The sequence below is a fragment of the Tachysurus vachellii genome, chromosome 15 (assembly GCF_030014155.1).
Source record: "Tachysurus vachellii isolate PV-2020 chromosome 15, HZAU_Pvac_v1, whole genome shotgun sequence".
Classification (NCBI taxonomy): Eukaryota; Metazoa; Chordata; class Actinopteri; order Siluriformes; family Bagridae; genus Tachysurus; species Tachysurus vachellii.
Window position 1 is genome coordinate 8,590,671 of NC_083474.1, and position 17,988 is coordinate 8,608,658.

The following is a 17,988-nucleotide window of genomic DNA, read 5'->3' on the forward strand; positions in this document are numbered from 1 at the left end:
TCGGATCAGAGAAAACACGTGAAGTGACCAGGTGTAAAAAGGCCCTAACGTTCTCCGTGAATCTAGTTTGTCAGAAACTGCCCATGAGAAGCATCATAGCATGAGCATGAGCTGAATTGTCCAACATTGAATTGAAAGAAAATTGTGATTGGAATGCCAGCATTTAAAAGCATCTGTGTTATAGCTGGTAATGGTTACCAGTTTATTGCTCCTGCATCCAAGAGAAAGAGTGTGGTTGGGTTTTGAGAATGTATTTTGTTCTGTGTTGGATTTAATCTAAATGTTTTTTCCCATGATTCATCTTAGCCTGCAGTTTGACGGGGTAGCTATTTTTTTCAGGCTTTTCATTTGTCTGTTTTTCAAGAAAAGATTTTTTGTTAGATCTATCTGCTATTGTTGTCTGATGATGGGTTCCACACTTAGAGTCTTCAGATTTTTTACTTAATCTGGTTGATCTAACACACAGAGACTCAACACATACACGTGTACAGAAAGAGTGTCCGCTGTGCCTTTGTCTGCCTTTGCCTCAAAACACATAATTACTGAAATGTTCTAACACTGTCACATTGAAATACTTAGTTTTTATGGCTGTTTCCCAGGTAACAATGGAGAATTAATGAATAGAATAGTCTAGTGGGTCATGAGTGCCATGCTTCTTTGTTGTCTCTGATCTGCCTCTAAGCAGGGCTTAAAATGCGATACACTGTGTTTTCATTTGCACAGTAGGGGGAAAACACTGTAGGTACGTTTAAAGCTTAGATAACAACAGTGCAGCAGTGCATTGCTTCTTGTGTTAAATGAAATTATCCGTTCATAATAAAGCAACATGACGTGTGGTTGTCATCAAATGAGTTTGTCCTCTTTTTTCTGTCTCTTTTTTTCTCATAGGCATCAGAGTTAGGGATGCTTTCTGTCTACTACACCTACATCTTCACCTCACTGGTAAGAGACTTTGACCTGCTGCTTTTTTCTGTCGGCTTAATCATGTGAAATCTTTCTGTGGCGAAATGCTGTTAGCGGTATACATTCATCATTAACAGAGTCTTCCTTGTTCTTTCTTACATGCGTTCTGTTGTTCAGTGAAACAAGCTGAGCACAAACTGTGTTTAATTTTATTATTACTGCTATTAGGAAATCTCCTACGGTTGTGGAAAATAAAAGGAACGTCAAGTTGACGTTAATAGAATTTTTTATTTTTTTTTTTAGATTCAGCCGACACTTTGATTCGTTGTGGTGTTTAATAGGCCTACTCAAACTTCCACATTTATTCTTGACCTTGTTTGAATTCAGACTTTTAAATGGCAACCATCTAGCTTTGCTTATGATCCGTACTTCAACGGTGCTTCCTTTCTGTCTGATCTGAAGAAGTTTCATTTCCAGCAATACTTATCCTCTGTCCCTGCATTCCCTCTGGCCTCCCTGTTTTAACCAGTCATCCTAAAGGCTAAAAAGTGATTTATCCGCCGTCAAAGATTTGTCTCCATTATGTCATTATCGCCTTTTAAAATGGCCTTTGAGACATGAATAGTGGGCAGTGTTTCGATGAAACAGACAGAGGTGTTTTTTCCACTTTGTGATAATGAGACACCCGCTTGTAGTAGCGATAACTAATCCCATTTACTCACATTGCAGCCATCAAGCTGAAAGATTTGTTCCAGGTTTTTTGGCTCATGTGTATAAATAGTTAGCTCTACATTATTACTCTACATTAGAGCAGTGGAGTGTGTCTGGTGCCCATGGGTATTTCTTTTTGGTCGATGAGTGTCAAACGCATACTGCTGTGTTTAAGGGTATTGGCATTAAAGTGTTCTTCCCTGTGTGATAGTTGTTTACATGCCTTTGTATTACAGATGTAATGAGAAAAACCCTGCAAAATAAACACTATTATTAACTGATCTCTTTTGCACCATTAGATGTTTAACCGACAGGAAAGAATCTGAATATTAAGTAAGTGCCCAAAACAAATAAAGTCAAGATGGATATGCCAGCTGGATTCAGGAAAGACTAAATGGTTGACATGCATTTTAAGAAACAAAACAACAGTTTTTTTTGGTGAAGCATTGAATGAATCTAGACTTAAAGCTTTAAACTAAAGCATCAAATTCTATCAGGATTAATTGAGATATGCATTTGAGCTGTCATTTTAAGATTTGACATTTTCCTATAGAACATACTGTACATGTACCAAAGATTTGCTGATGCTAATAATAAGGAAAAATGACTACAGGAGGAAATATGTAAGCAGGATACGCTTGATTGATTTGGTCTGGTTAACTGGAACTTTCTAGAAAATGTGTAACAAAATAACACAAAACCCTCTGTTTGGGCATCTCTGTTCATTTCTGATGGAGAAAACATCCTTTTGGGATCAATAGTCATTTTTTTATGCACTACAACACAAAACAAGTACAAATGCCTGCAATATTGAATAGACAGTCAGTGGAAGAATTATTGACTCCCTTCAAAAGCAAACAGCTACTTTTCTTAGCCCTAATTAAAATATATATAGAATGCTAGTATGCAGGATATATATATAAATTGCAGGGGGGCACGGTGGCTTAGTGGTTAGCACGTTTGCCTCACACCTCCAGGGTCAGGGTTCGATTCCCGCCTCCGCCTTGTGTGTGTGGAGTTTGCATGTTCTCCCCGTGCCTCGGGGGTTTCCTCTGGGTACTCCGGTTTCCTCCCCCGGTCCAAAGACATGCATGGTAGGTTGATTGGCATCTCTGGAAAATTGTCCCTTGTGTGTGAATGAGTGTGTGTGTGTGTGTGTGAATGAGTGTGTGTGTGTGTGTGAATGAGTGTGTGTGTGTGTGTGTGTGTGTGTGTGTGTGTGTGTGTGTGTGTGTGCCCTGTGATGGGTTGGCACTCCGTCCAGGGTGTATCCTGCCTTGATGCCCAATGACGCCTGAGATAGGCTCCCCGTGACCCGAGGTAGTTCGGATAAGCGGTAAAAGATGAATGAATGAATGAATGAATGAATGTATAAATTGCATTCTACTACAGTATATGTAAAAATACACGTGCTGTGTGGTTCATTTACTTTTGCATTTACAGTCACCCAGGTCATATCAAGGAATTCGAATTAATCTCTTGTGTGACACGGACAAGTCAGTGATTTGGGCACCAGAGAACAAGGAGAGATTTTATCACCATTAAACTCAAAATGTCAAAATATTACTATATTACTCATTTCTGATGGAATAACAACACAGGAATGAAGTTTATTTCTACAGTTAAGCCTTTTTAAAATAAAAGAAACAGAACTGTTCTTCACTGAATATAGAATATTATATGTGGGCATGTCTGGTTCCCCATTTGGTGAGCTATAAAGAGATGTTGCCGTTAGATTTGTATAGGCAATAATGCTTTACCATGTGAAATAGTGTTTTCATTACTTGTTCGACTAGAACTAAGGGACTTTTTCAAACAGCATTTATATAAGAAACTCCAGTTTGGGACCTTTAATACATGGAGTATACGATTCTCTCTCCTTGTATGTACGGTTACTCGTAGTAATGTGTTATAGTTATTGTTGTGTATTAGTAGGCATTGTAATAACATGATTTTAGATATTAGCTCAAATGTTTGTAGCAGTTTTTTGTATACATTTTGTTGTTGGTGCGCTCTCTCTCTCTCTCTCTCTCTCTCTCTCTCTCTTACTTAGTGTTTCTGCAAAACTTGTTTTTTTGCAGAATTATATTTATATTTACTGATTTGTTACATCACAATATCTATGGTGATTTAGAGCTAAGGCAGGATTGTAATCAGAATATTGACCAAACACAAAGAGAGTAAGTGTTAAAAGTATGTGATGCCTGCAAAAGCTTCAAACTATCAATGACACAATCATTTTAGATTTGAACAAATCTAACATGCTTTTTTTATCCAAAAATTACACCAAACATTCATTGCATGGATTTATGATCACCATATAACCGCAGGTTACTGTGTAAAACACGGATATTATCTTTTTAGCATACAGTATGCATGAGATTTTCCAGCAAAGTCACATAGTCAGATGTGAAGCAGTATTTGCAACAAACTCCACAATCATATAGCAGTTATTCCGATTTAATAAGTTTGGGTCAGAGTGCATGGTCAACCATGATACAGTGCCCCCGGAGCAGAGAGGATTAAGGGGCTTTCCTAAGAACCCAGCAGTGGTACAGAGCAGGCACAGGACTGCTCTGCATACTCACCCTCATTTAAGTCTACAATGTTCAGTGAACTGATTTATAAATGTGGGTAGTATGATCTAGACCAGTAATTCCAGATTCATCCACAAGGTCAGCCTAGAGTCACCAATCCACCTAATGTGAAGTTGCCAGAGCAACTCTTTTAGCTTAGATTATTGCTAGCAAGAAGGCAGTTTTCAAAAACACCAATTTCAAGTCATCATCGTGCATTGACTCATGAGGTAAGTATATAAGTGACTTCGGCGCAAAATGGATGTCCCATGCCATCCAAAGGGGCCTTAATGATTGACTACATCTTGATCTCTTTGGCAAGGCTTTAATAAGTTTATGGGTTACTAAAGAGATGCCACTGATGATTCTGTGGTTCTCTGTGTGGCCAATCATAGTTCTGGGCACTTGAGAAGATTATGTGCAAGACAAAGAAAGCTGCTTCTTTCTACCATGCTGCTTTAAACAACTGTCCCTTGCAGCAGTGTGTGAGCAGATCAGCATGTAGATAAGCCTGAGACCAGGGCCAGATGGACTGCATTCAATTTCAGCTGGTTGATGTGTTTTGACCTTAAACCATGGAGCACATGCACAGACTACCCATATGGCACCACACTGCTCCTTAGCCTGCAAGGGATACATCTGTCATGATTATTTCTCACCATTGGATCACTGCTCCCAACCAGACACCTTCTTTTAGGAATGTTCTGCATTACCAGTGAGCCAAAACGTGGGCTTCTTCAACTGAGACAAGGACATGTTTTAATCCAAGGAAGATGACCTATGCATCTGTCACCATAAGTCCTCACATTCTCATAAGATACAGATCCTGCACATGGCTTAATCTGATTGGCAGGCCTAATAAAATCCATCACATGTTAAAGGGAGAAAGTGACTAGTGTTCAAACTGAATGTATACTCATGCTGATGAAGGAAGTGACGTTATTTGGACCAGGAAGGTTCAAGATATGGTCTGGACAAAAGTCATTTGAATAAAAAAATAGGTATATAATGACCTATAAGCCCATTTCTATGATACCTGTGTTATACCGATGAGGCTTTGCACTGGGGTCGGTGGTGGAACTATACTTTTGTACAGTTTGTAAATTCTGTCTTCAGTATTCATTTATTTTTATGGAATTGCTGTCCATTAAGAACTGTAGTGGCTAATCCCTGCCCTTCAGGTGTACGTTCCTTGCTCTATGACCTTGATGTGTTTCAAGTAACTACATTACTCCATGGAGTAAATAAGGTGCACATAGACACCTTCCCAGGAGTCTGAGGTAGTTGGTTTTAGAGGGTGACACGGGAGTGGATTTTCAAACCTCAGATCCCAATCCCGACAAAAAAAATACAGGAAAATCTCATCCTGTCCCAATCCCAGAAGAATGACTCCCATTCCCTCCCACTCCCGTGTTTTTTTTTTTTTTTTCTTTTTCCATTCATTTAAACAGCCATACCAAAGCAAACAGATTATATTTTTATTTATTATAAATTTATTTATTATATTTAGGTATATTTGTGTATTTCCGGTCCCGCCCACTCCCGCTGAAATTTTTTCCTGTCCCGTTCCAGTCCCATGGGATTCCCGTGACCCGCAGGAATCCCGAAAAAATGTCAGCCTCTAGTTGGTTTCTCACCTAGCTAACATTAATGTTAATGTTAATTAATATATAAGCTAGCCTTTTTACTTTACATCACCGAGACATTATTATTATACTAATTAGGTACATTTGGTTGTACTTGGTTATAAACAAACACAAAACACATATATATGTGTATGAAAATGATTTTTGTGAGAGATTTGTGTATTCATTTTTCTTATTAATGCTAACCACACTCAACCGTAACCTTAATGTCATTGTCCAAACATAAACTTTTTACTTCTTCGAATAAATTCTTTTCATCAGCTAAATGTTTCCACAAAGTCAATACACGTATTGTATATTCTTTAAAGATCTAAAGACAATATTTCTAAACATACCAGAGGAAATACCATTGGGCCTTTATAAGTAGTATTTTTAAGTAGTATTTTGATCTATAATGATCACTGGGGTATGTTCTGTCACCTCTCCCCTAATGTAATGACATGTAAAGGGAAACATTCAATGATACTTTGCAAATTTTAACATTTAGCTTTTTGCAATCTTCAAAACATTTATTCTCTGCACGGCTTATTCCACTTGGGAGTGGTACTCCATGGAACCGGGAATCTATTCCAGGAGTCTTGGTGTACAAGGAAAGGATGCCAGTCTATCATAGGTCACAAGTGCAAACAAACTACGGACAATTTAGAGCTGCCAGCCAGCCTACAACACATATCTTTTGTACTACTGGAAGAAACCGGAATGCCCGGAGAAGACCAGAGTGCACAGGGAGAATACACAAACTCCACACACACAGACACACACACACACGGCAGACTTAAATCCCCTTCCAAGGAGGTGTAAGGCAAGCATGCTAACCAGCAAGCTAACCACATCCCATTTTTCCAACATTTCTTTATATGGCCTCCATATAAGCCACAGCAATGTTTGGATTTTTTATCATTTCTCATATTCTAGCATCATCTCACTAGGAACAAACACAAAACAAACACTTCAGTAAACACAGCAAAGCAAATGTCTCTTTTCAAGATTATGCACACAACATGACATTTTATGGCAGTTTTCTACATTTGTAAAATACTCAAGAAAGGGGTAGCTCATTCATCAACGTCAACACAAACGGGCTATTTCTCTCTCTGCATGGTCTCTCACATACTCAATGTTTTCTTTCTTCCTGCTCTTTCACTCTTCCTTTTCTAAGTCCTTATCTTTGCTTTTTGTCCTCAATTCCTGTCTTTTTACATTCTCTCCCACTGTCGCATATTCACACACTCCTCTCCCCTCCTGTTGTTTGTTTTTTGGCATTAATACACCACCACTCTCATCTCCACCTCTACTGGTACTTGTCTCTCAAGGCCTGCCATATACCTTGATTCCCTCTCATCCCTTCGTCTACCGCTGAACATCAGCCAGTGTTTCACTGCTTTGTTTATGGCTTCAACTGCTTCTTTACAACAGGCTGTTTAGAGACCATAAAGTGGCTTCTCCTTTTATCACATAGAAAAATGTTGTGAAAGCCTCTTATGTCTGCCTACCCTTTACAGACAGAGCAGATATTTTCAGGGATTAAAAAAGGATGTTTTAATAGAAAGGTAGAACAATAGCAGTCATGATTTTTATTCCAAATTGATGCCAAAATTCCACGGAGGTGTTGGTGTTGGTGGTGCAAATAAGTGGTTAATACATTTACAGGAATTGATTTTTCTGTAGGATTTTATGCATAGAGACGATATGCAATGGCACTGCTAGTTTAGCTTTAGCAGGATTTAGCCCCCTCAAAACAACTATGCTGCTGCTACATGCGTGTGAACAATGTAAGCAGTGTTTGTGAGTGCTTGTGTGTTCTCAGTAGCATGTAGGTCAGAGGTTAGTGCATTGGCCAGCAGCACTACACAGACCAGAACAAAACAGCAGCCTCAAGTTCCTCTCAGCTCTGTTCAGCTACATTACCTTACTTTAGCCAGTCTATCACAGAAGAAGAAGAGGAGTAAACCCAGTTCAGTACCAGAAATAGATCAGCTGCTAAGCCCTCTCACTATGCCTTTCTTTCTTTCTTTCTTTCTTTCTTTCTTTCTTTCTTTCTTTCTTTCTTTCTGTGACTCATCATCCATTTTTTCTACAGATAAATCTAGCGTCGCTTAAACTATGACCATAAAATATATCATCACCATGCAGCTTGTACTATATCTGGATGCTATAGTAACAGGTATATTGCACATTAATATTCATACCAGCTCAATAGATTTGGGAAAACTTTGGAGTGCTTTGTTTCAGTGAAATGATGAGATGATCAGACCTTTTCAAACCATCTCGGCTATAGTTTTCAGTGAGCGTGTTTAAAGCTGCTTGAAATGCCTGCTGTGTGTATTGACGCATTTGTTTTCCTTCCTGATATGTAAGATGCATGACTCGGCAAAGCGTAATCATGCACTGTAATGCTTACGGCTTAGCAGTAAAAGTGTGTTTACGTATGTTGGGTCATTGTAGCACTGTTTCTGTACTGCAAATATAACTATCAGATACAATCATTTTAATTAAACAATTTTCTATAATTAAAAAAAGTATGTGTATAGTATTGTGTAATAATAATATTAATCATGATAGTTATAGTATGAGGAGTAGCATAAAAAATAAAGAAAAGTTATTACACAAATGATAAAAAAATATATATTAATATAATGTTACAAATATGATTATTGTATCTTAATTACAGTACAATAATTAAGTTAGTGTAAATAGTCCATGTTAATATATTTTTACACTTTAGCTATAACAACAACAACAACAACAACAACAACAACAATAATAATAATAATAATAATAATAATAATAATAATAATGCTTTATTATAATAATATCATCATTTAAATTGCTCTTCTTTATTCAGATATTTTATGTTCAACTCATGCACATTCCATCATTTTAGGCAAAATTGCCATTTAAAACTGGCATCACGCTGTATAATTTTCAGCCTGATTTCACAGGCATATCGTAAAGGATAATTATTTAGTCAGAGATCTGAGATCTTATAGCACATAATGTGATCTGCTCACTGGTGGCCCATTTACTGCCACCACAACCAAAGACAGCTGTTCTGGCATTGTCAGGACATTTTTATTAAACTCTCAGAGTGCAATTGCTGCAATAACACTAGTCTAAAAGCCACCAACAGCAGGACGCCATACGACTAAGCCAAACTCACGGGACAGCTACAAATACGATAGTGAGAATGCAGAAACATGAGCAAAATATAGAGCATTAAAAAGAAGAGCAGTTTGTGAGTTGTGGCAACAGACAGTATGTCTCTATGATCGCTGTTATAAAATGACAGACCAGAAAGTGACCTGAGATTTATAGAAATAGAGGATGAGTTACAGCTTACAGGTATAAATGTATTTTCTAAGACATTTTCCAAAAGAATTGCAAATTGTGGATGAATAAATTGTGCTATAATTCAAATGAAAATGCAAATTGCTTATTAATGTGCCATTTTCATGTACACAAACATACAGTGTCTGCCAAATTTAAATGGAAACACAAGGTGCATTTGCAATTACAGTTATGATCCTGTCATATCTTTAAAGCATTAAGTTCCTCCCATGCGCAAGTTCGCTTCCTCGACATCACGCACGGAGCAACTTAGAATTCACTTTGCATTCAGCATTGTGGGCGTTGAGGATATTATGCGTAATGTTTCTATTTAGAAGTGACTTCTATATTTCGAGCGTGTAGCTAAATAATAAGCACGCCGTACACGGTTCATAGAGATTATTTATCATTTTGACAATATAAAACTTTCAGAATGTTTTCCACATAAATATAGTACAAGCCTGTGCTTTATCAAGTAGTGACAACGTGTTATTTCTATTCATTCTATAATATGACGTGAAGAACATGCTATTGTGTAGTCGGTTATAGAAATCTGCCATTTTTTTATTGGGATCATATTGTTCAGACAGTGTGACAAGTAAAGCTCATAAAAACGCACTTGCATGTGAAAGAGCAGCTTCGTGGAAATGACATTTTTAATTTTTATATATTGAGATATACTGTATGTTCAGTCTTGTGTTTCCTAACAGATGGGAATGTACACATAAACAGACACGTTCTCATATCAGAAATGTTGAAGAATAGAGTAGCCTATAGTTGGATAATATATAGCCTGATTAATTTATGTGCCCTTATTTCTTCTCTTTATCTCCAATGTCAGGTTTTTGATCTTGAGTAATCCACTGTCTTGGCTGTTTGTGAGTTGAAGCAAAGCTTATGTTCAAATTGAGTTTAGTCCCCGTTTTAAGGCAGAAGGTGAATTTTTATTTCTAAGCGTAATCTTGAAATGTCTAACAGTGTTAGGGTTTAAAATGACTGACTCGGTTTGTGCACACACAAGTGGTTAAATATGTGTGTGTTTGTTTATCTGTGTGGATCTCCTTCTCAACAGGCTATTGACGAAGACCTACATAAGGCTGATGAGTAATCATTGACATCAATTGGCAATCATTGTTGCCCTCCAGAGACAAGTGTGTAGCTGCTCAGCAAATCCTTCATCAACAAATGAGTATGATAGGACCTTATAAAAGAGAGCGAGCAAGTGCTGAGGGCAATATTAATTCTTAGGCATGAGAAGGTCACTGATAATCAAGGGCCATTCAATTCACCTGCAAATAGCTTTTTATAGGGTGTAAAAATTTGTCATCATTAACCCATGAAAACCCTCTGAACTGGTTTGAGGGATATAAAAATGAAAGCTACAAGGAAAGAATTATTTGTAACTGTTTCAGACCAGAAACATTTATCTGAAATCTTTCACACTGATTAATAATACAGGCAGAGGCTTAGCGGTTAGCATGTTCGCCTTGCACCTCAGTGGTTGAGGGTTTGATTCCCTCCTTCATGCTGTGTTTGTGCGTGTGTGTGTGTGTCATGTGCTTCAGGGGTTTCCTATAAGAGTTTAATTTCATCCCCAGTCCAAAGACATGTGCACTAGGCTGATTAGCATCACTAACTTGCTCATAGTGTGTGAGATTGTGTCCTGTGATGGGTTGGCACCCTATGCAGGGTGTCTCCTACCTTGTCCCCTGAGTCCCCTGGGATAGACTCCAGGTGCTCTGTAACCATGTGTAAGGTAAGCGGTACAGAAAATGGATGGACGAATGGTCAATACTGTTATTTTTACTGTAATTCTGCAGGACCCACTAGCTAATTATTTACCTTAGAAATCTAGAAATGTTTTTGGATCATCAACACATGATTTGAATCAGTTTATATTTGCATTGCATTTAATGTGGTAATATTACCAAATTGATTCTTTGAGTGAGTCAATTGATCCTCTTCCTGAGCTCTACTAAAGACAGTTCACCACTTACGTTAGGAGTCTTATCAGTTTATTGAGGAGTGAGTAATTCTCCTTAGATTTAAATCCGTTTGTAGTGTACATCCAACGTTCTTATTGCCCTGGACTGGAAAACCCGACCAGGATATTTTTATTTTAAATATTTGGAATCATGGAACAGGAGCAAGTTGGTTATACTTGCTGCGCTATGGGATTAAAGTGTTTGATTTAACAAAAACATAACAGAACTGACGGTATTAGCATTAAGTCTGTCAAATATACAGCATTGTGTAATGCACAATGAAAAGTATTGTGAGGAGAAAAATCTGTTGAATTGAATTGAAAATATTCAATTATTCATTCATTCATTCATTCATTCATTTTCTACCGCTTATCCGAACTACCTCGGGTCACGGGGAGCCTGTGCCTATCTCAGGCGTCATCGGGCATCAAGGCAGGATACACCCTGGACAGAGTGCCAACCCATCGCAGGGCACACACACACTCTCATTCACTCACGCACTCACACACTACGGACGATTTTCCAGAGATGCCAATCAACCTACCATGCATGTCTTTGGACCGGGGGAGGAAACCGGAGTACCCGGAGGAAACCCCCAAGGCACGGGGAGAACATGCAAACTCCACACACACAAGGCGGAGGCAGGAATCGAACCCCGACCCTGGAGGTGTGAGGCAAACGTGCTACCCACTAAGCCACCGTGCCCCTATTAAATTTAATTATATAATTATATTCCATGGATACCCCGCGACCCGGCCCGGATAAGCGGTAGAAGATGGATGGATGGATGGATGGATGGATGGATGGATGGATGGATGGATGGATGGATATTCCATGGATATTGTCATGAACTTTATAGTAATATATAAATGTACAAAACCACAGTGACCACACTGTAAGACATGAGAGCGCCATTAACTTATGTGAACTGATTTCCGGTTCGAACTCCGAATTGAGACGACAAGTTTTGGATTCATCCATCTTCTTGACTGCTTGTGAGTTGTCTTCCAGTTGGGTTTACTCACGTATGTGACGCAGCAGGTCAGATTTCTAAGTTTAACCATTTTGAAATGTCTTACAGTGGGTAGAATAATGATGAACACACAATGGTGACCTGTGTGGGTGTGTGGGGGGAGGGGGGGTATGGGGGGTATGGGGGGGGTAAACAACATTGCTGGTGTCACTGCAGGGTCCTGGATACATACAGTAACTTAACAATCCTGGCATTACAAATGGGTATCTGATTTATTATTTTTTTATTATTTTTTATTTATTTTTTTTATTTTTATGGTGACTGCACAATTTGCCAACAAACACAATAGTAATTATCAGACGTTACTCAAATCACAAACAAACCAAAACACATTTCCCATTCTTATGAAATGGCAACAGGTGGCACATTTTGTTGCTAATAGTTCTGCAAATGGAAAAAAAAAAAGAACACACACGACTGGAGACGAGATTAGTAAACTGTACAACACTGTACAAATACACAGACAGTCATTTTTTGGCACATATCCATGACCTGGACGTTGAGAAGAAAGATTTTAGCAAGCTAGCTCTTTATACTCTTTATATGGACTTCAAATGTCATTTTCATTTAAATGTCACGATATGATCAAATCAGATTTGAATCACTAGCCAGAATAGTCTACTATACTAACTCCAAATTCATGTTTGATAGATTCTCACAGTGATAGACTGTCCTGAAATGTGAGGAACAGAGAGGCTGTGTTCCTGGAACGTTTCTCAATTTTCCATGCCAACTGCCAGCTCTGTAGACCAGGAGAGAGCGGCCCAGTCTCAGCCTGATTGTGGATCAAACCCATTAATCAGCATAAAGGCTGAGTAGTTTAATAGCTTCGGGTGAAGTGGGTGCGTTCTGTATGGGACAGTCACAGTTAGTAATATTTAGGATGTGGATGAACGGTAATAGATCCTGAGAGGTTTCGCTGCCCCTGTAAGAGCAATAGTCTACTGTTCTTTATTACAGAGCTGTTTAGAGGAACAGTTTCTAATCACTGATTACAGCAACAAGGTGAAGCACACACCTACACACACATACACACGCGCACACACACATCTCTCCAGCTACCTCTACTACATTAGGGATTCCATCCTAATGAATTTCTCTCTTTGATATCTGAACTACTAGGGCTACAATGCATGCCTGAATGCTGTGACGCACCGAGAAGCCCTAATGTCATTTGAAGGTTAGGTGAGCGTGAGATCTGAGCTGATGACACATAACTTATTATAGCAGTCACCGTCCATCTCTCTCTTCACGCTGCTTATTCATTTGCTACGTGCTCATATTTCATTTTCACACCATACATACCTGACTCACTCCAGCATCTCTCTTTTAGCTCAAAGTGCTGCCATTTGCCCTCCAGCACACACATACATACACACACAAAGCAGCAGGTTTGACTTACTGCTGTCTGTTGAGGTCAATAGTGCCAACTCAACTGATGATTAACTTGCTATCCCACACACACACACACACACACACACACACACACACACACAGAGAGAGAGAGAGAGAGAGTTGCCAGAGAAATTATTCATCAGTTATTTTGGGAGATTGTAGCTAACTCTAAGTGCTTAATGTTAAACTGAATCACACACACACACACACACACGCAGGCACGCACGCACGCACGCACGCACGCACACACACACACACACACACACACATTATCTGTCATTATGGGGGATGGTAATACTTTACAATAAGTGTACATGAATAATCCTGCACTACCTGAATTAATACTAAAATATGAACTAATAATGAGCTACAGCATGTACTTAGCACAATCTATTTTAACCTCTAACCTTAATTACAATGCGAATCTAATAAATTCATGCGTGAACAATAACCCCTCAAGTACACTTTAGTACCCGTTTGTTAGTTAATGTATTAATTAACACATAGGTTTAAACCTCTTTAAGGAAGAATTAGAAATAACGGTGTATCATTTTACATTTTTTCTGTTTCGAATGTCAAAAAACGCGCTAATAATAACACTGATTATTTGATCTCAGTCATTTTCCATCCATTTCTCTTCCAGTCCCTGGGTAGTACTATTACGTGGTCTGGGTGGCACAGAACCTTGGCCCAGCTTCTTTACCCACAGGAGTGAAATTCATACAGTAATAATTATTCATTTAGCAGACGCTATGATCTATTAACATATTAAAACCAGTTCTATCCGTTTATTTTTCTGTTTTAGTCTTAGATAGAGCATGTTTGATTTAGTTAATTACATTACATTATTATTACACATACATTAACTAACAAACATGCGCTAACAATTTTTTAAAAAATTTGTCATTATAAGACTTGTGTCATGGTTAACGTTAGCTCTTCTTTAGTTTGTGATTAGTACATGCCTTAACTCATCGTTAGCTCATATTTAAGTAAGTGTTAATTCAGGTATTAGTGCAGGATTATTCATGTTCTCTTATTATAAAGCGTTACCATGGGAACAGTTGAAACTCACTGCACATTCAAATACACACACACACACACACGCACACATATATACAACTTCCCAGGTGAAGGACTACTGTGTCCTGGAGAAAAAGATTCATACAGAACGAAAACATAATCTATGGCAAAGGTAAAGGTCTAAATCTTGTTCCATAGGGCAGCTTTATAATAATAATAATAATAATAATAATAATAATAATAATAATAATAATAATAATAATAATAATAATAATAATAATAATAAATACCTCAGTTCAGATTTTTATCAATGTAATCCAGCATCTCAGCTATTAGGTTTATTATTTAATATGTTTAGAATGTTTAATAATATTTAGTGGGTGTGTGTATATATGCCACTGTTGAACCCTTAAATAATGCCCTTAACCCTTCTTGCTCCAGGGGTGCTGTATCATAGCTGCCCCTGTGTTCCGACCCCAACCTCCGCAGTTAGGATATGCAAAGAAAAGAATTCCACTGTGTCTGTAATGTATATGTGGCTTCCATGCCTCCAATTCATTCATTTACAGTATATATTGCTGTATGGGAATCAGTAAATAAACATAATCTCAACTCAAGCCATGAGAAAATGACATGTGTAACGTGTAAATAGAGCTTTGTGGATGCTTGGATTAAATATATGTCCAATGCCTACTCAAATCGTTCATAGCTAGTAGAAAAACATAAACTAAACAATAAATTTAATAATTTTGTTATTTGCACCACTGTAACAGGATGTAAATAAATCTGCTTAAAGGAACTCTGAGTTTGACCATTTCTGAGAACCAATGGCTTATAGGACTAGGATTTTTTTTATTTTATTTTTTTAATGAAAGCTGCAGTTTCTGAAAAAAAAAGGCAGGCTACCTTATACGGATCAACCGAATGTTCTGGCAATGTCAAAACTGTCAAATGTACCTTCTGCTGTGGGAACATTTGCCCACACACCTACATCTCACAAGATGTCTAAAAACTGAAAAATTCATTCACATTGAAAACAGCATTTATCAGCATGATTTAAAAAAAAAAAAGACTTTACATTAACAAGCCATATGTTTATGCCATGCTGCAAGCTGGGGCTTGTTCGTTTTTTCCTGACTGTATTATTGTTGTGTATTATAAGTGAGGAATCATTGACATGCAGTACACTTCCACGGTGTGAGTTCAACTCTTGCAGTGCTGCATTCAATAAAGTGTGTAATGAAAAATGTACGTAATGTGTGTAATAAACTACCCACGGACGTGACTTGAAAGCTCGTATTAGGCGACTGTTAACTATATAATAATCTCTTTACATAACGAGCAAGAAAAACATAGTTACACTGGCAATAAAATGACAGAATTATAGTGTGCTTTGTGCTTTATCCTTTTATGCAGTGCTGCAGGCTTGTGCTATCTGACCTAACCATGATTCTTCTTTTTTATGATTTCTCAAATCAAGGTTGCATATTGATGACTCTCCGTCAGGCTGATTACAGTCTTCCTTCCTCCGATTCCTTGATTAAACCCTGGTGACAATAGTCTTATATCTGATTACATCCCACAATGCCTGTTATGATGAAAACTACATGCAAGGGTGGACTGTATTTCCTGTCATCGGAACATTATCGAGGAAAGGAACAATTCCGTTTTGATCTTAATACGTGTCGTGCATCTGTTACAGTTACAATTAGAATTTATTAAATATTATGACTCAGCTCTAAAAACTATTTTTTGTTTGCTGACCTTTGCTTCTCCTGTGTCTATAGTGTGTCTTCTCATTCATTCTCCTTTCAAAGCCTCTTTCTGTTCATCCCTCACTGCTGTAGCCTTTAAAAAAAAAAAAAAAAAGTTCTTCTATTTATGTGTCTAGCCCCATGCAGGATCGTTTACTGTATACAACAAAGCCTTTTTGCAGCTTTATTACGTTTATATAATGAGTTCAGCTCATAGTCAGCTCTCCTGTCTGAGTGAATTGTCTTTTGTACTTGCGACGACATGGTTAGTTTGGGCTTTTATGAATATTTTTTCACGTGTGAATTTAGCTTTAATATGTAAGTAGGACACTCTTTTTAGCATCACCTTTAGGTGTACAGTAATACTGTCGTGTTTGTGCATCATACGACCGTTTATTCATGAATAGAATTCAATCAGTTTGCGTACTGCAGACATTTCATCCTGGAACTTGAAGACTTCTTTGACTTATGAATAGTTTCAGAGGTCTTTGGTGTCTGAAAAGCTCTTTCCAGATCAAAGTGATCAAAGTATCTTTTATCAAAAGAATTTGGGAAACTATGCGAGCATCACTAATGACTGATGCCATAGCAAATGGTCTCAAACCCACATTCTTAAAAATCCCTTCATGATGAGCGAACGAAGTAGGAGGAATATGTCAGAGATGTGTAGGTTCTAATCATTCTCTGCTCAAGCCCATGGCATGATCTGTTTATCTCTGGGGATCCAGGACGGCTCACTCTTGGCCTAATTTATATCAAATCTATATTTTTAAGATTTTTAGTATTAACATTTAGGGTTCTGTTTTTTTGGAATCTCAAAACCTGTAATTCCAACTCTATGTTTTTGAAGTAAAATCCTCTAGCAAGGTCAAAACGAAGATAAGACATTAGCATACATAGAACATGCATGTATTAATAACACCACCGCGAGAAAAAGGATTAATTAATGTGATGTGTATAATAAGTTCAAATATACACAATTCTAATTAAAATATCAACTCTATGTCAGCATCCGAGCTCCACAGGTATTGCGTCTGCCAGTTGCCATAAATGTAAATGTATATTGAATAGACCTTATAGAATAAAGTGGTGGGGGCACGGTGGATTAGTGGTGAGCACGTTCGCCTCACACCTCCAGGGTTGGGGGTTCGATTCCCGCCTCCGCCTTGTGTGTGTGGAGTTTGCATGTTCTCCCCGTGCCTCGGGGGTTTCCTCCGGGTACTCCGGTTTCCTCCCCCGGTCCAAAGACATGCATGGTAGGTTGATTGGCATCTCTGGAAAATTGTCCGCAGTGTGTGAGTGTGTGAGTGAATGAGAGTGTGTGTGTGCCCTGCGATGGGTTGGCACTCCGTCCAGGGTGTATCCTGCCTTGATGCCCGATGACGCCTGAGAGAGGCACAGGCGCCCCGTGACCCGAGGTAGTTCGGATAAGCGGTAGAAAATGAGTGAGTGAGAGAGTGAGTGAGAATAAAGTGGTCATAGTAACGCTACATATAGCACAGAACTACACTACCCATCAACCCCAGTGCACCCCGTGACCAAGACTTATCACCTGCACCTGTTTCCTGTTTCAACTAAATAGAGTCACTGTTAAAGTGCTGAATTCTGTAGGGCTTTTCATACTCTTTTGACCCT

General features: G+C 38.3%; 1 protein-coding gene across 1 annotated transcript in view; it reads left to right on the forward strand.

Annotated features, from left to right (window-relative positions):
• Nucleotides 1-17,988, forward strand: part of grik4 (glutamate receptor, ionotropic, kainate 4) — a 385,301-nt gene that overhangs the window by 288,052 nt on the left and 79,261 nt on the right. The window contains exon 8 of the mRNA XM_060887855.1: nt 889-942. Coding sequence (XP_060743838.1) covers nt 889-942 — 54 coding nt within the window. The remainder of the gene's footprint in view (nt 1-888; nt 943-17,988) is intronic.